This window comes from Lacerta agilis, chromosome 3 (genome assembly GCF_009819535.1).
Source record: "Lacerta agilis isolate rLacAgi1 chromosome 3, rLacAgi1.pri, whole genome shotgun sequence".
Taxonomy (NCBI): domain Eukaryota; kingdom Metazoa; phylum Chordata; class Lepidosauria; order Squamata; family Lacertidae; genus Lacerta; species Lacerta agilis.
In genome coordinates, this window is record NC_046314.1 from 88,782,281 (window position 1) to 88,806,193 (window position 23,913).

General features: G+C 40.6%; 1 protein-coding gene across 1 annotated transcript; it reads left to right on the forward strand.

The window, feature by feature from the left end:
* Positions 1 to 5,581: 5,581 nt before the first annotated feature.
* On the forward strand, positions 5,582 to 23,699 carry LBR (lamin B receptor). The gene is made up of 14 exons (XM_033144682.1): positions 5,582 to 5,787; positions 9,887 to 10,059; positions 12,036 to 12,233; positions 12,803 to 12,886; positions 13,324 to 13,504; positions 14,759 to 14,955; positions 16,220 to 16,274; positions 18,103 to 18,297; positions 18,830 to 18,933; positions 19,381 to 19,506; positions 20,619 to 20,787; positions 22,343 to 22,423; positions 22,537 to 22,659; positions 23,461 to 23,699. The coding sequence occupies exons 2-14, from the start codon at positions 9,895 to 9,897 to the stop codon at positions 23,619 to 23,621; spliced, it is 1,839 nt and encodes a 612-aa protein (XP_033000573.1). The 5' UTR covers positions 5,582 to 5,787; positions 9,887 to 9,894; the 3' UTR covers positions 23,622 to 23,699.
* The last annotated feature ends 214 nt before the right edge of the window (positions 23,700 to 23,913 follow it).

Sequence of the window (23,913 nt, forward strand, 5' to 3'; positions counted from 1 at the left end):
CTTTGGGGGCAGCACCCTCAAATATTTTAGGGGGGGCAAAGGGATCTTGACCTCTAAGGGTTGGCGCATATGGTCAGGAGGGTCTACCACTGACTCTACTTCACCCCAGACCAGATCTCTCTTCCTTCCCCATTACCAGAAATCAGCCATGTGTTTGTGCATGCATGGTATATTTGAGGTTTTTGGTTAAAAGAGAGCGTGCAAGTGCAGTTAAGAGTGGCAGGAGCACCTATAGGTCTATGAAAAAATAAAGTCTGTTGTGTGTATAGTGTTGTTGTTTTTAAACAAGTTTTTATTGAAATTTCTTTAAGATAATACAAATAATAATACAAACACAGTCTACACAATTACAAAAGACAATTACACAACCACATCATTACATACAATTACACAATCAAGTAAAAAAGGAACTAAAAAAAAACAGTGGAAAAAAGAAAAAAGTTAAAATGACTTCCTAAAGTTCGTCTTCGTGTCTCCTACTAAAGTTCTTGTCTATGCTTTATTTAATAAATCAAGTTTGTTACAAAATATCTTTATATACTTATCCCTCGTTATCCATAATTACCTTTCCCTGTATGTCAGTCATTCCAAGCAGATCACCAATTTTGTTTCTACTGCTTCTTTCTTCAAATATTCCTTCACATATTTCCATTCTCCCATAATTTTTTGTTTTGAAATATTTCTAATTGCTGCTGTCATTTTTGCCAAGTTCATGAACTCTACTAATTTTAGGTGCCACTCCTGTATCGTTGGAACCTCTTCCCCTTTCCAATATTGGGCTAATAACATTCTAGCAGCTGCACACGAATATAGGAAAACATTTCTTCTATCTTCTTGTATTTCCTCCTGTACCAAACTCAATAACATTGTCTCTGGTGTTTTTTTAAAGGTGATTTTTAACATCGTTTTCATTTTTTCATATACCATATTCCAATACTTTTTAATTTTGACACAGGTCCACCAACAGTGAAAGTAATTACCAACTTTCTCTTGGCACTTCCAACACTTATCTGACTTTAATTTATATATTTTGGCCAATTTTTCAGGTGTTAAGTGCCATCTATATAATATACTAATTTTAGCATGTTTTCCCTTATTCGCGTGCAAGCCGTAAATTTCATACTAATATTCCATAAATTATTCCACTGAGATCGGTAAATTGTTCTACCTATATCTTGGGCCCACTTAATCATTACACTTTTTACCTCTTCTTCCTTTAATTCATATTCCAACAGATATTTGTACAGTTTTGCCAGTGGCTTGTCCATATTTTCTACTAACAACTCTTGTAATTTTGATTTGTTCTCTACAAAGCCTATCTCTATATGTTTCTTAAATATACTCTGAATCTGGATATAATTAAACCAGCTTGCACAGTATTTTTTAATCTGTTCATACGGTTTTAATTTCCATTGATTCTCTTCTTTCACTAATAATTCCCGGTAAGTTATCCATCGACCTTCTTCTCCTTTCTGGTTTATTGCTGTCATTTCAAACAGAGAGGTCCACCAAGGTGTTTTTGGTTCTAGTATCTTTCTATAATCTGACCAGATTTTGAATAGGGATTTTTTTTACTATGTGATCTGTAAATTCTTTGCAACTACCCTCTTTCTCTTGTAACAGATATGTGTGCCAACCTGTTACATTCCTGAAACCTTCCAAATCTAATAATTCTTTATCATCCAGTAATATCCAATTCTTTATCCAACATAGGCCTGCTGACACATAGTATAATCTAAGGTCTGGTACCCCCCATCCTCCCCTTTCTTTTGCGTCTGTCAGCATCCTATACTGAATTCTTGCCTTTTTCCCTCCCCATATGAATTTCCTTAAGTCCCTTTTCCACATCTCAAAAGTCTCTTTTCCCCCCACAATTGGTAGCATCTGGAATAGAAATAAAATCTTAGGTAAAACGGACATTTTTATTGCTGCTATCCTCCCCATCATGGATAAATTTAGATGATTCCATCTTTCCAATTTTTTTTAAATTTCCTTCCATGTTTTAACATAATTATAACATAATTATCCTCAAATAAATTTATATTGTTTGCCGAGATTGTTATGCCTAAATATTTAACTTTTTTCGTTATTTCCCAGTGCAGTTAAGAGTGGCAGGAGCACCTATAGGTCTATGAAAAAATAAACAGCAAATATACAGTGCTTTGCTGTTTGTACGGAACCTGAGATACTAAATTCTATATACCGTATTTACTCAAGTCTAATGCACCATCGAATATAATGCACACCTCAATTTTCAGAACCTTGAAACCAAAAAAAGCATTTGCTAGCGAATGTAAATGTGCCATTGAATCTAATGCGCACCTTAATTTTCACAACGTCATTTGGCCAAAAAAGGTGAGCATTCGATTCGAGCAAATATGGTATTGCTTGGGGTCACTAGCATCATCTCTGTGGCAGTGCTAGCCTCAACTAGCTTGGACATCACAATGGTTGGTTGTGCATGGCAATAAAGCAGTATTGCTTATGCAGGAAATGGCTTTGGAAGCAGTCTCAAACCCTCACTTTAATCTAGTTGCTTATATTTCAGTTGTCCACAAGTGGTTTTTTCTTTTAAATTTAGTTTTTGCTTTGCAAAGTGTCAAAAATATGAATCAAATATTATAGGCAGTTGAGGTGGAGGAAACTCGTTTTTCACGTGGTTTTTTTTTTTTTTAAAGAGGATTGCAACAATTGAAAGAAAAACTTGGGAGGCCTAAGAAACTCAGCGATTGCAACTTAACATTTCATAATTCTCAGTATAATGATCATCTTTAAAAGAATGCTGGCTCAAATGTCTTAAGAAAATAGTTCAGGCTCTCCAACAGTCTTTAATCTAGAAAACATACACGCACACCTCCCTCCTACCCATGAAATCCATAGACTTTCTCACGGGATCAGTAACTGGAGCAATGCATGGAAAGAAAAAATGCTGAACGCTTGTTGGAGACGTACTATTGCATGTATATCTTATCATAATACACTGGAATAGAAGGGTTGCACAAACTTCCCTTATGCAACAACAGGGTGTTTCAAATGCACAGTTGCAATAGAGAAAGGGGAATTGCCACAGGCACCTATATTGGAATATTAGAATCATATTGCTTACAGTATGATTTATTTTTTTGCAGCTTGTTTACAGAATCTCAAATTCAAATTACAAATTCTAAGGCACAAGTTCACAAACCAAAAAAAGAAAAAAAAAGTTTTTATCGCACAAGCTGTTTGCAGCTCCAGCCACTAAGTGTTTGTTATCTACATAAGCAGCTTTTAACAATTTGGGAACGTTTCCAAGGCGGCAAGTGTATTTAAAGGCTCATCCAAAAGAGTCATGTTAGTTACATCTTTCAAATAGGTGGGATTTTTAGTCCAGGTTTTTTTTTTTTTTTAAGAATTACATGCCTTTTGTTTTCATGCCATTTGACGGTCTTAGAATGTTTGCTTGTTACACAGGCTAGATGAAGGTCTTTAGAGGCACTAAGCACTGAAAAGGTTATGGTGCCACCACTGTGTAATTCAAAATAAAAACAATCCTAAACCATAACATTAAACTTTATTTTTCAAAATAGTTAATTATACATTTTTATCTGCCTCAACACACCAATGGGCAATTCAATAACGTATTTAGGCTCTGGGCTAATTAAGTTAGTCGGGACTTACACTGTAAACCTGAGTGCCCAGAATGTTTCCTGATGGGCCGCCAGAAACCAAATGGCTAGGTTGTACTCAAGTGACAAGCAAATGGAAGAAGGCTGTGGTAGCCTTAGAAGCCACTCACTAAAACGTCACATGTGATAAACCTGTTACGCACCCCCCCCCCATATGCTCTAACAAGCTTCCACAGCAGCTATGGCTGTAGCTATAACAAGTTGTTTTTACATTTTGGATTTGACTGTGACAATAGCATGGGAACTGGCGGTGGGGGGGAGCTTGCATCCATAAGCAGCACTTATTTCACAATAAACTCATCTGGAAGCATTTGTACACAGTTGCTGTCCTGACTGAATTCAGGCTTTAGGTAAGCATATGCTAGGGGTGAAACTAAGCTATTGCCCTATTTCAAAGGGTGAAAATCCGGATAAAAAAGTTGTTGAGCTCTTTTTGGGGGGTTGGGGGTTGGCATTTGCATAGGATTGCAGCTGGTTCAATATGTCAATATGCTGGGACGTAAGGCACATAGTTGCTATGCTAGCTGAATAGCCGCCGTTACCAATGCATGTTCAACAGGGAAGGGAGGGAAAACACACACAACCTGAAAATGCAAAAATGGCAGGTGTCTTGCCACCCTGCCTCACTGCAGGGAGAAAGGTTGTTTTCTGCTGCTCCAGAGAAGCGGACACGGGGCAATGGATTCAAACTACAAGAAAGATTCCACCTAAACATTAGGAAGAACTTCCTGACAGTAAGAGCTGTTTGACAGTGGAATTTGCTGCCAAGGAGTGTGGTGGAGTCTCCTTCTTTGGAGGTCTCTAAGAGGAGGCTTGACAGCCATCTGTCAGGAATGCTTTGATGGTGTTTCCTGCTTGGCAGGGGGTTGGACTGGATGGCCCTTGTGGTCTCTTGCAACTCCATGATTCTATGCAACACCAGGTGACACCACAGCATTTCCAGACTCACTGGCACAACCAGCAGCAAACATTACAACCTCCCAAACGGAGGTTTGAACCCCCTTATGTGCCTCACACAATCCTTACAGAGCCAGCCTATTTTTAGTCTGTCTCTTCTCTTGTTCCTTATTGCTGTTTATGGGTTGGTTTTATATTGCATTTATATAGCCTGTGAATCGTTAGTGAGACTTCTGATCACCGCCTTGGAACCTTTCAAGAAAATAAACGTGTAGCACGGTCTTGTTTCGAAATGAGGGTCACGCTCGTTCTCTCCACCATCAAAGCCATGCCATCTATCGTCTCTTACTGAGTGGCAGAGGACAGCACTGCAGGTTAAAAAGACCCTCGGCTGCTGGAAATAGAAGAGGTGTTTAAAGTTTCGGACGAAATGGTTCAGTATATGCGGAGCTCTTCAAATTTAAGGGCGTGCGTCTGCACCGCCTTGGACTTCCTGCGTCTTTTGTTTTTCTTGGCATAAAACGGGTCAGTGCACAGGGACTGGGTGTGCGGGTGTTGTCTGATCTGCGCTGACAGAAACGTGAGCGGATTGATTTGCGCACACACATCCTAACTCCCAGCATGCTTCGCCATCCACAGTGGGAGCGGGAACTTCTGGGCGACGTCCCCACCATCCTTGATTTCATTCGGGAATCCGCCTATTGACCTGTCTGCATCTGTTCAGACGTGCAAACTTGAAGGAGAGGGGACGAGCAACTCTCCCTTTCCTTCGCTCGGCGAGAGCCGGACGAACAGCAGCGAGGAACTTTTGAGAGGAGGCGGGTCGTTTTGGCGCCGCGCTACATGATTCTCAGCTCCCCGGAGTGAACTATGTCAACTGGCTGAAGCGGAGGCACAACTTGGACCGGAACTCGGGAGGTTGAGCGTCAGGCGCGAGAGGGAGGAACGCGCCACCGACTCTCAGCCAATGAGAGGCCGCCTAGACGGATTCAAACGCCGCGGCTTGGCCAATGGCGGCGGTTGGCGCCTCGCCTTTCGCGCCTCCCAGCGGGACCCGGAGGAGGGATTTGGAACGTCGCCTGCTATCGCTCCCGTAACCGTCGCTTGAGGCGGTTTGCTCTTGCTGCCGTTGAGTTCGCTCCCTTCCTTCGCTCGCTTACCCAGGCTTCGCGTTGCTCGGCAGAGACCTCCGTGCCAGACGACGCGGCGGGGGCACAGCGACCAGGTGAGGACGCGTTGTTTGCGGGCCGGGACACACCCCTTCGGCGCCTTTCCTGCGAGGGAGGGTACCGGGCGGTCGCCGCCTCCTTCTGCCCCCTCCCTCCTCTCCCTCCGCCTCCATTTTCTGAGGCCTGGGTGCCGTCAGGCTGCAGCCTCTTTCCCCCACAGCCGTCGCTCCGCGTCCCCCCTCGACCTTTCGCCAGACTTTTGTTTGGAGAGCCGCGCGTCGCCTCTCTTTCCTCCCCCCCCCCGAGTCCCACCCGCGAGGCGCCTGTAACTAACTCCTCAGGAGACCTCCGGCTAAGTTTCTCTCGTGGGCCGTTTGGGGCGCCGCAGAGCCAGCGGGAGCGAGTTGTCCTCCCCTCTTTGCGGAAAGCGGATCCCGCCCCTGAGAGCCGCGAAGCGGAAAGGTCGGAGAGCATCGCAGGCAGGCACCTTACGACGCAGGAGGGGTCTGGAAGTGATGGCAGCAGCTCTTGAGGGCTGCGGTGCTAAGCATCTTTACTAGGGGTTCAGCTCCACGGAACTTGGTGGAACTTGTTTTAGAATACACGTAATACTCCCGTTAGGATGGAAGTTCACCTTTTAATAATAATAATAATAATAATAATAATAATAATAATAATAATAATGTGTATCTCCAGCTCTGACGTATGCACTCTTCTCGTTTGTAGCTTCTGGGGAGAAGTGAATAGAGGACACTTAGTTATTTCATTTATATTCCACTTTTCCTCCACGAAGCTCAAAATCTTGTGCGTTATTGTTGCGCTCCCTATTTTATTTTCAACCCTGGGAGGCTGAGAGACAGTAGCCTAAGGTCACCCAGTGAGCTTTATGGTTAATTGGGAATTTGCACTTCGGTCTGGAGTTTACCAGGACAACTCACTCGGGCTCTTGATTTATAGGTCCCCTTTGAAACCACTGCAAATGTGTGAATTTCTTTGTAAAACTGCAAATGCTGCTGGAAGGAATCCTAAGGCTGCAGTACTAAGATCATTAATTGCACTGCTGTTGAAGCTATTAAGTGGCACCATCCAGATTTAAAACTGGCAATACTAGATGATCTTTGGGGTCCCTTCTAAGACTACACTTCTATGATTCTACTTCTAATTAGTGTTAAACAAAAACCTGTTCCGCAGACAAATGTGTGAAAGCTTTTCATTCAGCCATGTGTATGCGCTGTGCATATGAGGATTTGCAATTACACACTAATATTAGAAAATATTTTTAAAAATGATACTTTCTAGTCGCCTCCTAAAGCCTTGCAGAAGGAAACATACAGCAGCTATCTCTAAGCTTGCTGCTTTTCAAATCACTTTGGAATGATGTTAAGATCCGGTTATTCCCACATGCAGTGAGGGTCTGCTGCCAGGGCACACTGTGAATCTACCCAAGTCTTAGCTGTAGTGAAGGAAAGCACTCAGGAGCCTATCCTTCCATGGGATTGATATGCACTCCTTGAAGATGTCTTATGACTCCACAAGGGGCTGATGGTACACCCCAAATTCCCAATAAATACTAGCCTGCAGACATCAACAGGATTTTTGCTCTTTAATTTATTTTGAAGTGCATAGATTAATTTAGTGGAGATGTCAGACAAGTGCACCTGACATAGTCAACAAAGTGTACTGTTGCACAAAAATCCAGTATAACATGGATGTGCGTAGTATTTTATGCTTACCAGGCTAAATGTGTAATATGGGAGACTTGTGCCTGTTGCATTATTCTTCGCAAGCACACCTGTAATTTAAGATCTAATTTTGTTTCATTTGTGTTGTAAATTGCTACACCATATAACAAGCACACACTTGAGAAATTTGGTATCGTTGCAACTGTTATTTAAATCAGTACAGATACTATTTGACTTGCACTGTGTTTTTCTAGAATAAAAAATTCTGATGGATCTGTTTTGTGAGGATGAAGAAAGGGGCATAAATAACATCAGCTTGGAAGGAAGTTACTTACTTGCCTATTTTTAAATTTGCATACCACCCTTCACCCAAAGATCATAAGACATTTCACAGCATAAAATTACAAAATGAGAACACAAAATACAAAACCCAACCACCCCTCACCCACAAACACATTTAAAATGCCACAGAATCAGCCAAAGGTCTGGTTATGGAGAAACATTTTCACCTGTTGCCTAAAGATACATAATGAAGGCGCTAGGTGAGCCTCCCTGGGGAGACTATTTTACAAACGGAGTCACCACAGAAAAGGCTGCTCTTGTGTTGCCACCCTCCAGACCTCTTGTTGAGGAGGCACACAAAGAAGGGTCTCAAATGATGCTCACAGGGTGCAGGTTGGTTCATATGGGGAAAGGCGATCCTTGAAGTATTGTGGTCTTGTTCTGTTTAAGGCTGTTGATCTCTTTAATGCCTTTGTAGCTGGGATCAGTCTGGGCCCTGCTTTCCCAAGTCAGGTGGAAAAGGCCTGCAAGGCAAGGAGCAGGTCTTGCAGAACTCATAGCCAAGATGGCCTCTAGCAGCCTCAGCTTTTGTAGCTGGAGTCAGTCAGGGGCCTGCACTCCCAGGCCAGGTGGGAAAGGCATTTTATGTGTCAATGTGTTCAGAATAGTTGCAAAACTAGCTTTAATGTTTTCTTCTACTAAGATTAACATAAAGGTAAAGGGACCCCTGACTGTTAGGTGCAGTCGTGGACAACTCGGGGGTTGCGGCGCTCATCTTGCTTTATTGGCCGAGGGAGCCGGCGTACAGCTTCTGGGTCATGTGGCCAGCATGAGTAAGCCGCTTCTGGCGAACCAGAGCAGCGCACAGAAACGCCATTTACCTTCCCTCCAAAATGGTACCTATTTATCTACTTGCACTTTGACATGCTTTTGAACTGCTAGGTGGGCAGGAGCTGGGACCGAGCAACGGGAGCTCACCCCGTTGCGGGGATTCGAACCGCCGAACTTCTGATCGGCAAGCCCTAGGCTCTGTGGTTTAGACCGCAGTGCCACCTGCGTTAACATAGCCAGTAGTATTTTGGAAGTACAGCAAAGTGTGCTGTGGCATTTCAAAGACTACCCCATATATGGTCACATGAGCTTTTGCAGGCAAAATTAATCAGAAATGTGCCAGATATACGCAACTAAGTTTTAAAAAGGAGATTGGGCATGACTTGCAGTGGGAGCCAAGCAGTCTGCAATAGGCAAAGCATAGATTGTAACCTCTGTAGCACATAGTGTGAACCTCTTGTACCTGTTTTCCCATTGTGTTTGTGTAGTTTCATATTTTTCCCATGTGTGTGTGTTGAATTAATATATTTGAACAGATGGGAAAACACGACACCCTTTTTTGTACCTGTGCAGCTTACAACTGGAGTAAAAAAATAGTACCATATTTCACTGAGTAATGGTTCCTTTTTAATGCCAATTTTTCTTTTTAAAAAGGGGTGTGACTATTATGCAGTGGTGACCATTACACTGTGATGTGGTAAATACATAACCTAGGTCACTGACCCTGCCCCGCAAGACCCACATGGAGAACCAGGAGGCTTGCTGCACAAGCCCTGCCTCAGATGCATGCTCTTCTGTTGCTAGTTACCAGACACTGGGCACATCCATGAGCCCCAACCGCCCACCTCTGGGCAAGACCTTGCCGTCACATTTCTCCTCTGTTGCTGGCTCTCAGACCAGACCTCCTCAGCTGCCCTTGCTCCTTGTGCAGGGCTGCCTCATCCTCTGTGGGCTGAGAACTGACTTGGCCAACAGGCAAGTCCCACGGGCAGCCCTGGGCCCTCAGGGGAACAGGAAGAGGCTGGGAAACAGCTGCGCCAAGTGCCATTTCATTTACAAAAGCAGGGAAATGCTGTTGAGCAAAACAAAATGGCCCACTGGCAAGGCGTTTTCACCCGTGTGAAGCAGGGATTGCTCTGGGTACCAATTTTAGGATCCGAAAAAGAGGGGGTACGGCTATTGCATGGTGGTGACCATTATGCGTTGAAATACAGTAACTGTGGTTAAGTGCTCATACATTTCTTCTGTTTAGCTCATTCAGCACACAGGTGATTTTGTTTAACTTCATTAGACTTAAAGCATGACTTGACTTTTGCAACATCTATGCTAACAACTTCAATTTCCTCCCCTTTTTTCCAAGATTGAAACATGCCCAGGAGAAAGTTTGCTGATGAAGAAGTGGTAATGGGCCGGTGGCCTGGAAGTGTTCTGTATTATGAAGTACAAGTAACCAGCTATGATGACCGAACTCATCTTTACACAGTAAAATACAAAGATGGAACTGAGCTTCAGCTAAAAGAAAGCGATATGAGGGTAATTAGTCTCTAGAGTAAATAATCATAACAAGAAGGGCTCATTTGTTTGGTTACTAATGAACCCTTTGGGCTACACTTCAGTCATTAGCCCTAAATATTTGCTTCTGTGTATATTCCTGCAGTATGAGGATAAAACTATGGGGTGGTATCCAATGCACTTGCTCCGTTAGCACAAGGATTTCCATTTGTATAACAGAAGGTTCATGCAGTGCCATCCCCAAAGCTACTCCAGAATGTTGGTGGAACCCTCAGAGAATTTTGGGAGGCGAAGTGGAAGTTCCAATGTGCAGCGAAAAGTGCTTGCACTGATGGAATGAGAGCACTGAATACTACCCATGGTTTGTAAAGTTGCACTATACATCAATCCATTGGGCTCTTTTTCCTTATTGATTTTGTATGTTTTAAGATTAGCCCATTATAAAACGCTTTGACGGGCATTCTGTGCAGTATCAACAGGATTTTGCACATGCAGGTGTTATGCCATGGCCATGGAGTTTATCATCAAAAAACTAAGGTCATGGCCACTGGAACCCATCACCTCCTGGCAAATAGAAGGGGAAGAAATGGAGGCAGTGAGAGATTTTACTTTCTTGGGATCCATGATCACTGCAGATGGTGACAGCAGTCACGAAATTAAAAGATACCTTCTTGGAAGAAAAGCAATGACAAACCTAGACAGCATCTTAAAAAGCAGAGACATCACCTTGCCAACAAAGTTCCATATAGTTAAAGCTATGGTTTTCCCAGTAGTAATGTATGGAAGTGAGAGCTGGACCATAAAGAGGGCTGATTGCCGAAAAATGGATGCTTTTGAATTATGGTGCTGGAGGAGACTCTTAAGAGTCCCATGGACTGCAAGAAGATCAAACCTATCCATTCTCAAAGAAATCAGCCCTGAGTGTTCACTCGAAGGACAGATCCTGAAGTTGAGGCTCCAATACTTTGGCTACCTCGTGAGAAGAGAAGACTCCCTGGAAAAGACCCTGATGTTGGGAAAGATGGAGGGCACAAGGAGAAGGGGACGACAGAGGACGAAATGGTTGGACAGTGTTCTCAAAGCTACTAACATGAGTATGACCAAACTGCGGGAAGCAGTGGAAGACAGGAATGCATGGCGTGCTCTGGTCCATGGGGTCACGAAGAGTCGGACATGACTAAACGACTAAACAACAACAATGCATATTGTAATGCATGTACAGCCACATTAAAAAAAAATTGTTGGCTTAGCTTTGAAAATTCATAGTATATCAGGCATTTAGGAAACAATAAATTTGTATCCTTTATGTCCTATGTTCAAGTAGATTCAGTAATAACTGCTGGTTGTATCAGTTCACATCTGACACACAATGTTTGGGGTTGCTGCATTTCTTAAAAATGCATATATCTTCACATCCCGATCCCACATCTAATCAGCACGTGTGCAGAATATCTTAAAGTCCAAAATGAAATACTTTGTTATTTTAGGGTGTGTTTTAACAACTCAAATAAAAATCATACTTATTTTCCCAACAATTGTATTTTAAATATATGTTGAATGTATGCTGAAATAAGCTGTACTTTATTTTCAATATTGTTGCTAATGTTTCGGATTATGCAATTTCATATTTATGTAGGGTTATCACCTACATAAATCGCCATACATCTAGATTTCCCCCAAAGTAAGAGTAGAGCTGCACATATCAGCTTTCAAGGTTGAGCACATTTGTTATGGTTTTACTGCTAACTTGGTTTTAGACTGAGGAGGCAGTTGTGCTTTACAAATACAAATCCTAAGTCTCAAGCTTGAATTGTAAGGTGGATACTATTTCTTCCATTTCACCTTTTTTCCATTTCTTGATCCACCTTCAAGCGATGTTGCAAAAAAACTGAATTAATGTAAACAATGAATATTTTTAAATAGAAGATTTAGAGATATTAATAACTACTTACTAGTTTGTAAAGCTAATGATGTAACTATTTTTATTTATTTTTCAGTCTATGTCATCTTTTCGATTTAGAAAAAGTAGCTCTTCCTCCGGTTCCCCTTCAAGACGCAGTGGTAGCAGATCTAGATCAGGCTCTAGATCTCGTTCACCTGGTCGGCCAGCAAAACACAGACGTCGTTCTTCCTCTCAAAGCAGAGAACCAAAAAATGAAAAGAATATGATTGGGGAACCTAATTTGATTCCTTTGGTATTTGAATTGATTTATTTTTATTTCTAGTCTCTTTGTCAAGCTATGTTCACATACAGATGGACAAAAATATAGAAAATTTATAGGCAATATAATTTGACAGTAGCTGGACTTTTTGTAGTTTGGAATCACAAAAAGACATAGCAACTGTACAGTGTATATTGAACAAACCAGATTTCATGCACTATTCAATTTCTTCTTCCTTTGCAAAAAAGAAAGTAGAAGGAATTGAGTACTGTCAAAATAAAGTTGGCACAGACATAAAAAAGTCAAGTATAGGGAGCACGCCACAGGTTCCATATACTGATTTTCCACTTCTCCACTGTTTCACAAATTCCTCTTCTACTTAGATTTGGAGACTGTTAAAACTAAACCAGATACTTCCTAAAGTTAGTTGTTTTAGAATTTGGTTCAAGGGTTCCATAAAACCTGGTTCTCTTGTGTGTCTGTGCTACACATCTGAAATTTATAAAGGCAATCTATATGATTAGTTGTGGAATGGAAGGTTTTCTTTAAAAACTGATAATATTTACTACAATGGAAACACTAAAATCTTTTTTTAAATCTAGAAACTAAATGAAAACAATACCAACCAGTATAATGGGGAGCCAGATATCACAGAAGTGAATTACTCGTCTCACAACACTCTAGAGGTATGAAATAATAGTGTTCAACTCAAATTTCCAGTGTTTCTGGAAACCTCCTGTTTAGATATTTAAAGTTAGCTGTTCTTCAACCCTTGAGATTACAATATTTGTATTAAACGTATTGCTTGATAAAATGGATAGAATGTAGAAAAAGGATATTGAATATGTTATAAAGAGCATTGACAAAGGAATAGGTTGCTCTTATCCTGCTAAGAATGACTGTGCATTGTGTTGTAAATGTATTGATGAAAAGGAATTGTGGGTTTTTTTCGAGGAAGAGGCTGGACCTAGTTGGTATGAGATGGGAGTGTATGGCAGCGTAGATTAGCAGAGTTGGGATCAAAGAAACGGGTTTTCAGGCAGTATATTTTCAGAGGGATATATCCAGCAGGTGGTGCAGTATGATTGCAAATGACTTCCTCTCCCCTCACTATGGTATTTAGCGCCAAAGAATTGAATCTGAGCGTGCCAGAGAGCGCATCCTCGAACGCTACAGTTTGCATCCAAGGAAGGAGGAGAAGAGAACAGAAGAAATGTATTCAGAAGAGAGAATTTTTGAGAAACCCAAACCCGTTGTAAAAGTATGCATGAAGACAAAGGAACTAGAGTTTGGAGGAAAAATTGGTATGATAGTCTTGGAGTACTGCAGCATTCATAGAGTTTTTTGCAAATTCCCAAATTCACTTTAGTGGAGGGAAGCAGCTCTGTATGCGCATCATTGTATATACAGAGCTGACATTTCCATTAGAAGTCAATTTGAGACCTCTCCTGGTAGTGGTTTCTTGAATCCCAGCATACTCAATAAATAGTTACATAATGACAGTGGTTTTCATGAATTTTATTGCATAATCTTTTCCCAGTAATGATGCTTTCTGTGTGACATCAGCTACTATGCTTACATGTCATCAATATCTGGGCAAGTGACTAGAATTGGGACTACAGTGGAAGCTCGGTTGTTGAACACTTCGGAAGTAGAACGTTTAGGCTTTCGAACGCTGACAACCCAGAAGTGAATGCTTCCGTTTTTGAACACCTCAGAAGTTGAATGGCTTCTGAGGCGTGTTTCTCCATTTTTGCAATGGATTTTGCTGACTGCCCATCGCGCCTCGGTTGTCGAACGTTTTGGAAGTCAAATGGTCTTCTGGAACGGATTATGTTCGACAACCGAGGTTCCACTGTAGTTCCTTCCTCTTGCATCTCTGTGGCTACTTGCTGCTGGCCAAGAGCTTTTAGTACCTTAAAGTTTAGACAAGATCATTTCTGTGCAATTGCTAGAAGTATACATGCAGTCTTTAATTATGTCACCCATTTCAAATTGTTCTCCATAAGGCAATGAAAGCATTATATCTAAAAATAGGTATCAGTCCTGGTATGTGTGTGGGGAGGGGGATGATCTTTGAGTTGCAATATTGTAACAACTGGGTAGTTTGACAACTGTTTTTCTGTTGTAAAAAGGGTAAAGGGGACCCCTGACCATCAGGTCCAGTCGTGTCCGACTGGGGTTGCGGCGCTCATCTCGCTCTATAGGCCGAGGGAGCCAGCATTTGTCTGTAGACAGCTTCCAGGTCATGTGGCCAGCATGACTAAGCCGCTTCTGGCGAACCAGAACAGCGCACGGAAACGCCGTTTACCTTCCAGCCAGAGCGGTCCCTATTTATCTACTTGCACTTTGACGTGCTTTTGAACTGCTAGGTGGGCAGGAGTTGGGACCGAGCAATGCGAGCTCACCCCGTGACAGGGATTCGAACTGCCAACCTTATGATCAGCAAGCCCTAGACTCTGTGGTTTAACCCACAGCGCCACCTGGGTCCGTTCTGTTGTAGTAATGCTTTATTTTGTTTTCTGTTTAACTTCTGATTCTGTGTGTTTGTTTTGCAGGTGCCTTTTTAATGATTTTTCTCCTTCCTGGAACTGTATTTTACTTGTTGTTGATGTGTACTCAGAAAGACCCCAGTGTTTTGAATTTTCCTCCCTCCCTCCCAGCTTTGGAAAGTTTATGGGAGACAAGAGTGTTTGGTGTCTTTCTTCTTTGGTTCTTTCTCCAAGCTCTGTTTTACTTACTCCCAATAGGAAAGGTAAAACTTTAATAAATTTGTATACTGCGTTTACAAAAATGCATTCTTGGCTGTCGTCATAAAGCAAAACCAATGAAAATGGTGATCTTGAGCAGGGGTCAGCAAACTTTTTCAGCAGGGGACCGGTCCACTGTCCCTCAGACCTTGTGGGGGGCCAGACTATTTTTTGGGGGGAAATGAACTAATTCCTATGCCCCACAAATAACCCAGAGATGCATTTTAAATAAAAGCACACATTCTACTCATGTAAAAACATGCTGATTCCCGGACCGTCTGTGGGCTGGATTTAGAAGGCGATTGGGCCAGATCCAGCCCCCAGGCCTTAGTTTGCCTACCCATGATCTTGAGGGACTATATTTGATGAGGAGAATGATCATTGCAATTTTCAATGTTCCTACTACATTCCTGCCAAACAAGAATGTACCTAATTCTATTTAACATCTATATTATAGGTTCTATATGAAGCCATTGGGATGGCCTTCAGGAGATCTGGGGCCCTCAGCCCTATTTCTCTTGTTACATTTGAGTTAGGAGTGGCCCAGGCATGCTCTAGCCACATGCCTTGATGGAGTGGTGAGCTGGATTGTGACAATCACTGTGGTCTGCAGTGGCAGCCTTAGGAACCATGCCATGGACTGTAGATGTACATTTACAGTGGTGCTGAAAAGGGCTTTTTTACATGGTGGTTTCTGCCTTGTACAATGATATACCTGTGATGATCAGGCAGACTGATAATAGAATGTTTATGTTGACAAATGAAAATCTGTCTGCTTGCCTGGGCATTTTCCTGACAATACTGGCTTCTGGTTACTGTGACCAATATTTTAATTTGGTTTTTTCCCCCTGACCTGGTTTTCTTGTGATACATTGTTTTATTGGTCTGTTAGCCCCCCTTAGTATTTCTTTTTGTAAATCAAAGTTGGTATATAAATTATTAGAATTAATACAAATATTTCTTCTAGATATCTTACTTATTTTTGTAGTTGTATGAGTGCTGTATTCTTCTATGCCAACTTTGGGATTTGTGATTGCATGGAAAGAGCCATATAGTTTTTAAACTACAGATTATTATGCAATCAGTTTTATATCATGGGGATTATCATGTAATTGCAAGGTTTAGAATTTCCCCTTCTCTTGGCTTAGTGGCTCTGTTATTCTACAAAATGTAGAAAGGCAATAGGTTCTTTAAAAATGATTATTTCCCTATAATTTGCTTTACTACTCCTGAATCTAGTTGGAATACTTTTTTCTTTTTTCTTTTAAGCTTGTAGAAGGGACCCCACTTTTGAATGGAATGAGACTGAAATACAGGATAAATGGTAATTAGGTTTTAAATTCAGCATTACTTTTGAACTGGTAACCTATTTTGACATTGATCAGTTCACATATTTAAGCAGCATACTGTAATTATAATTATTGAGATTGCAAACATGAGAATATATGGTTCAGTTATCATGCCAAATGATGCTTTGGGTTTTCAGCTATATGGTTACAGCTGATTGTCTGCTTTTAATTTTCCACTTGCTTAGTACTTGTCTGTGGGTGTGGTAACCTTCAGTAATGGGCAATAGCCATAACTATAGTTTGTTTTATACTTCAAGTGTAATATGTGTCTAAATGGGCTAAATTTTTATTACATATATATTGTTGTAGTCATAATACAATTTGATTTCTTGTCTTTAACATACTTAGTCTAAAGTAAGTTGCTGATGAATGATCTCCTTCAGGAGAGGGACAGGGAAATGTGACCATGTTGATTCTCCTAGAATTCTCAGTGGCTCTTGATACCATTGATCATTAGATTTGGAGTAAAGTGTCACTGTTTTGTTGATGATATCCAGCTCTATTTCATTCAGTAATAATGGAATCAGGAGAGGCCATGCATGTCTTAAACCATGCCTGGATGCAATCATGGACTAGATGTGGGCTGTAACTGAATCCTGAAAAGACAGAGTCCATGTGGATGGGTGATTCCCAGATGTGCAAATTTGGCTTTGCATTGGCTCTGGATGGGGTTGTGCTCCTTCTGAAGGAGCAAGTACAGTTGTACCTTGGTTTTCAAACAGCTTAGTTCTCAAACATCTTGGCTCCCAAATGCCACAAACCCGGAAGTGACTGTTCTGGTTTGTGAACTATTTTTGGAAGCCAAACAGTGCTTATGTGGCTTCCGATTGCCTGCAGGAGCTTCCTGCAGCCAATCAGAAGCTGCACTTTGGTTTCCAAACGTTTTGGAAGTTGAACGAACTTCCGGAACAGATTCTGTTCAACTTCCAAGGTATGACTGTACAGAGTTTGGGGGTGCTTGCTAGATCCATCACTAGAGACCTAGCTGACTTCAGTGGCTCAGGTCATCCATTACCAGCTTGGGTTGGTGTGCCAACTACAACTATGCCATGACACGGATAGCCTTGCCAAGGTGTAACATGAGTAACCTTACAATTAATCTAATATAATATGGTATATGTTGGGCTGCTAGAATGTTTAGTAGGACACTCAGTTTTGAAAGCACTGGCTGCCTATTAGCTACCAAGTCAAGCTCAAGACTTTGCTTTTGACATTTAAAGCTCAAAACATCTTGGAACCGGAATACATAGCAGGTTATCTTCCCTAGTACAGACCTAGCCAATCTCTTAAGATCTTCCAAGGATACCCTCCTGGTCATGGCACAACCAGCACATGGCCATATGGTGACACAGTGAAAGGAAACCAGCTAGATGACAGCACCCACCTTCTGGAAAGCCCTCCAACCCCATGTAATTTGTGAGACAACTACAGTAATTACCATTCAATGCTGCATTGTTGTTATTTTTCATGTAAGCAGCTTAAAGTTCTTTATTATAGCAAATGGATTATTTTTTTATATAAATAAGTCCCTTTGGGTTCAGTGTAGTTAATTCCAAGGTAAATGAATACAGAATTGCAGCATTAGGGTTTCACGTTGTGTATAAATATTGCTGAATTGGAAACCTTAAATACAAAGATTCTGGCATAAAATTTTCTACCACAGCCCACTTTATTAAGATGATTTAATTAGATAAATGATTTCCAGTGTTTCTACACATTCACTTTCTTAAGTGTGTTTTTAGAGTAGTGAGTTTTTTTTACTTGTGTCTCATAAAATCTCTTGGTTTTTTTTTCTCCTTCAAGGATTCTATGCTTTTATCCTAACAGCTGCAGCTGTAGGAATTTCTCTGTATTTTGAAATGGAGTTTTCCTATATATATGACCATTTCCTTCAATTTGCTGTCTGTGCTACAGTTTTTTCTGTGGTATTAAGCATTTATCTCTATGCCCGTTCATTAAGAGCATCTGAACAAGAATTGTCACCTGGGGGGAATTCTGGTAAGTGTTCAGTTGTGGAAACATTCCATGTTGATTTATTTTATTTTATTTTTTGTCCTTATGCATTTCTGTGTGTCAAAAGTACTGTCATTATGAACTGCATTAACCTCTGTTCCTCTGCTCCATAGTCTGTCTTGGGGCTTTCAGTGAAACACTAAGAGGAATCATGCATTTAACTTCTAATGCATTTTATTTCAGAATGTTTTGTCTGATTTAATCTGCTCATGCTATTTAAATAATTACTAATTTAATTTGCATGTACCTTGATAAAAAGCATTCTTACTGGATTGTGCGTTCCTGTTAAGTTGTAATAAATTAAACTTATAACATAGAAGAATGTATACCCACATTTTAAGAATATGGGGCAAGTTTGGCGTAAGTATGTCTTGTTAGAAGTTCTAGACAGAAATCCTGTCTGACTATCTTAAGTACATTAATTTCAGTGGGACTACTTTAAGTGTGACTTGGATAAAACCCAGTGACAGTACAGTAGCCAATATTATACAGTGGTCCAATTTATTTTTATTTGTAGGGAATATATTTTATGACTTTTTTATGGGGCGTGAATTAAATCCTCGCATCAGAAATTTTGACCTGAAATACTTCTGCGAGTTACGACCAGGACTAATTGGCTGGGTGAGTAAGCGTTTAAATCTATTGTTGCATCATCTTTGATTTTGTAAATAAGACAACTAAGTTCTTAAAATGAAAAATGTACTGCAGGAAAAGATTGCAAAATACTGGAAACATCAACATTATGATGACACTATATTGTATATGACAAACAGCAGCATTATCATGACAGCATTAGTTGTACAATGTTCACAGCTGCAAGTATCTCATTTTACATAGCTGTTGTTTAATTTATAAAAGTTAAAACACAAATATGGGAAAATACATAGAAAGGTTAAAGGGAAAAGAGCACACTAGGTCAAACTCTGCTTATACTGTATTTGAGCAAAATTCTTCCTGTGAGCAGGAGAAAAATGCTTCGAAATGAAATTAACATTGAACTTGTGTTACTGTTTCACCAGAGTTGTAAGATAAAAGTTTATTTTAATGTGCAACTTAATTTTTTTTAAGGTTGTTATTAACTTGGCAATGCTGTTGACTGAGATGAAAGTGCAACATCTGAATATGCCATCTTTGTCAATGATTCTGGTTAATAGTTTCCAGCTCCTTTATGTAGTGGATGCACTTTGGAATGAGGTAATTCATGTTTATGGCTATTTGGTAGGATTTAAAAATTTTTTGCCTCCTTTTGGAGTTTTTAAAAAATGTGTTGTACTTCTGCAAACCTTGTGGTTCATCCAATCAAGCTAGTGCCTCCCTCATGTTTCTCAGTATCCCCGCCATTTTGGTCATGGAGAAAACTGTCTCTTACTTTGATATGATAACAAGCCTATGATTGAGTTACAGGTGGGTAGCCGTGTTGGTCTGCCATAGAAACAAGATAGGAAATTCTTTCCAGTAGCACCTTAGAGACCAACTGAGTTTTTTCTTGGTATGAGCTTTCGTGTGCATGCACACTTCTTCAGATACACTGAAACAGAAGTCACTAGATCCTTAAATATAGTGAGGGAGTGGGGAGGGGTATTACTCAGAAGGGTGGTGGGAATGGGTGATCAGCTGATAGGTGTGGAAAACCTGTAGACGACTCAAGCCTATGATTGGCTCATCATGACGATTAGCTGAAAAACATTGTGGGCTAGGCTGTTCATGAAACATATGAGGAAATTGTTGTATAACTTATTTCCCTCTGTCAAATAAAGGGGGTTGTCTGCCTGCTGGCTCTTCTTTCTCTGACAGGATGAGGGCATCAAGGATACAGCTCGCAAAGTGGTTTCAGTTTTGGAAGAGGGGGGCATCTTGTACATTCTGTGGTGGCAATGTACAAGATTGGCTAACTTTCTTAACCAAAGGGGTGAAGCATAAAATACTCTAGGTGGCTGTGCATTGGGACAGGTTGTCTTGGGTGTGTGAGTGTGATTGAGATAGTGGGTGGATGAATGGGGCAAGAGTTTTTGTGTGAATGAGTGTGAAGTTTATGTGTGAGAGAAGGGGAAGCAGAGTGAGAAACTAGTACTAGTTTCTCCTGTTTTGGCTCTCATCTGCCTATCTAGATAGCCGAATTGTAAAAGGCATTGAGAGCTCATTGCTGAAAAACATTTGCTGATTTTTAGAAAAGTGTAAATTCAATCTATGTTGTATTTGCTGCATATTCAACATGTACACAACCCTAACAATACAGTATAGTGAAAATATTTTGGCCATTAACAAAAATTCAGATCAGTACTCATTTAATTCTTTTAACTTTTTAGGAAGCTGTTCTGACAACAATGGATATCATCCATGATGGTTTGGGGTTCATGCTAGCATTTGGAGACTTGGTGTGGGTTCCTTTTCTCTACAGCTTGCAAGCCTTCTATTTAGTGAAACATCCAAATGAACTTTCTTGGTTATCAGCTTCTGCAATTGTAGCCTTGAATAGTAAGTGGCAATTAAAATGAAATACAGTACTGCTTTACTTAAAAGCATTCTGGATGCTTTCAGGGAATGCTTAATGGATTGATTTATTTTCAGCATTTATTCAAATATTTTCAATCACAGAGTAAGAAAAATAAGCAGAAAAAATACAAAAATTACAAAATAATATAAGCAGGCCCAATAAGCAACAAGTTAACAATTCTGTCATATTTTTTGTAAACAAGCAAAACTACAGTGACAAATTAAAATACCGGTATCCAATTTAACCAAATACCTAAGTAAAAATCAAACACAAATTCATACACGCTAAACAACCAATGATCTTAGCAATGGTTCCCACATTGTTTTTCACTTACGTCTCCCACTCACTCCCCATTATTCACACAAAGAGGCTCCCACTCTGCCAACGGACTCTCACCCTGTAGTTTTTGACTAAGTTAATAACTTTCACCCCCACTCTCCAACCCAATCAGATTCTCACCCTGAGTGGTATGAATTGTTGCCCACAAGCATCCACATAAAAAAACTCCTACCCTTTGTCCCATAGAAGTAACAAAGAAAAAAACAAAAGAAAAAGAGGGTGCAGTAACTTACAGCTGGTTTTTCTCTTGTGGGCCTCCAGGTTGGCAAGGCTCCTAGGTAGAGACACACAGGTGGATTTACTGGCCTCCCATATCTCTTCTCCTTATCAAGCCAGCACAATTAACCTTCAGGTCTTCTGAAGGAATACAGTGGTACCTCGGGTTGCGGACACGATCCATTCCTGGGTGCCGTTCGCACCCCGAAAAGTCCGCATCCCAAGCAGTGATATCGCACATGCGCAAAAGCACGATATCGTGCTTTTGCGCATGCGTGAACTGCGCAGAAGGTGCGGCGAAACCCAGAAGTAAACACTTCCAGGTTTGCTGCGTTCATAACCCGCAGAGAACACAACACGAGGTACGACTGTATTTCATTGTCGGTTGAGAAAGCCCTTTCCTGACCCAAACTGATGGTGTCAACAATTCAGTTAGTAAATAAAGTCATTTTTAGAGAGGGTGTTTGTCATCAGAACCTTTGAGTGTCATTGTTCAATAGCATTTCTTCAAGGCAGAGTAGCTATAAAAACTACAAATAATTCTCCATTTCTATTTAATGTTGTGTAGCAGTGGCTTTCAACCAGTGTGCTGTGGCACCGTGGGGTGCCTTGAATTATGGTCAGGGAGACGGTGGACAACCTTCTTTTCCTTCCGTCTCTCTGAGGCCCTCTTGTGTCTCTGCCTCCCAAAGCCTTGTGCGGCTGTTTCTTGCAGCAGCCCTGGTTACAAGCTCCGCAGGCAAATGGTGCCTCTGGGGCTGGCCAGGGGTCCTCCAGAGCTGAGGCAGCCTCAGAGTAAGCAAGTAAATTTGTAATATTAACATCAATTGTACTCATGACTAGAAAACTGGACAATAAATAGATGCCCAATAACATTGCTGTTGTCATTGTTATTAATGTAAAATTGGAAAGAAAATGGACTGTGTGCTGTTGGCAAGTTCTGCGAGGAAATAATAGTTTATTATTCTCTCTTTTCTGAAGTTCTTGGCTATTACATTTTCCGTGGTGCCAATTCACAGAAAAACACTTTTAGAAGAAATCCAAATGATCCAAAAGTTGCTCGTAAGTACTGCTTAGGCAAATTGGTTTTCCAACAGTGCTTTCTATATATTAATATTACACTGTGTTCTCTTATGCAGAGTACAAATAATATTTATTTGTATGTCATCATACAGACTTGAAAGTTATTCCCACTGCAACTGGAAAAAACCTCCTGGTCTCTGGCTGGTGGGGCTTGGTGCGCCATCCAAACTACCTTGGAGATATCATCATGGCTCTGGCTTGGTCCTTACCGTGTGGTAAGATAGTAAAGTTTCTTCTAATGAAATCTTGCATTTTTTCATGGGTGGCAGGCCATCATGTGGGTGATACTTCACCACCTATTATCCAAGGCAGAAAACAATTAAGAGGTGACTTCAAGGCTGCTTCCTGCCCTCATTTAAACCATTAATTCAGGGTGGAAGTATTTAGCTTGGACATTGGCCTTGTGAATTTGTCTGTATGAGTGTGTGTGTAATCCCATTGTTTAATTTGTGTTTTTGCCTCTGATCTCTGTTTTTCAAATTCCTACCAGTGGTTGTTATTCACTGAGATATTAGACTTCTTAATACCTCTGGATGGTTGGGGGAGAAATTCATTTTTACAGAACATGGGATCAAAACAGGTGAGGAATCTGGCCTTCCATATACTGTATTGCTGAACTACAACTTTCATCATCCCAGACTATACGTCATGCTGTTTGCGACTGATGGGAGTTGGAGTCCAATAGCATGTGGAGAATTACATGTTCCCCACCCCTGATCTAATTGAAAATTGTCATAAGATGACGGCTAGGTAGGATAATACACAATAAATATATTGTTCTGTTCGTCTTTTTGACAGTAAGTTCTTTTTTTCTTTATCAGCATAGAAAACAGAGAAAATAAATCATGACTTGCACTCACAAATACAATGTTCAAGCTTGAAATCTAATCAAGAAACTGAAAGTTAATATTAAAACCCAGTCATAAATTATTAACGTTAAAGTGATGAACAAAAAAACCTTTATTTACCTTTTCAGGTGAAGAGTGAAAAAAATAACTGTTTATGTGTTCTTACAGGGATCAACCACATCTTACCATATTTCTATGTCATATACTTTACTGGTTTGCTTATTCATCGAGAAGCCCGTGATGAACGTCAGTGTAAGAAAAAATATGGCTTAGCATGGGAAAAATACTGTCAACGTGTACCATATCGCATATTTCCATATATCTACTGAGTGTCTTCAAACTGGTGGAAAATGCACAGCTTCAGCAGTCAAATCTTCATTGCAATAAACCACATACCTCATACCATTGCACTTGGTATACGTTAATTCTGCTAGATTTTCTTAAAAATTGTGATCAGATAGTAAAGCTGCAGATACCTTTACCAATAAACTACTAAAAATAGTCGTTTCCATATATTTTTAGCCATCTCCCCATTTAAAATTACACACTTCAGTTAAGCAATAAATTAGTTGTATAGCACATGAAAAGCCTGTTAAGCAATGTATATGCTTTGTGAACCAA

Bases quoted from the DNA above. Each gene is read 5' to 3' on its own strand.
- LBR (XM_033144682.1), top strand. From the start codon at position 9,895: ATGCCCAGGAGAAAGTTTGCTGATGAAGAAGTGGTAATGGGCCGGTGG. The intron at 12,234-12,802 runs GTATTTGAATTG...TTTTAAATCTAG, and splicing joins AACCTAATTTGATTCCTTTG to AAACTAAATGAAAACAATAC. The intron at 22,660-23,460 runs GTAAGATAGTAA...GTGTTCTTACAG, and splicing joins GGCTTGGTCCTTACCGTGTG to GGATCAACCACATCTTACCA.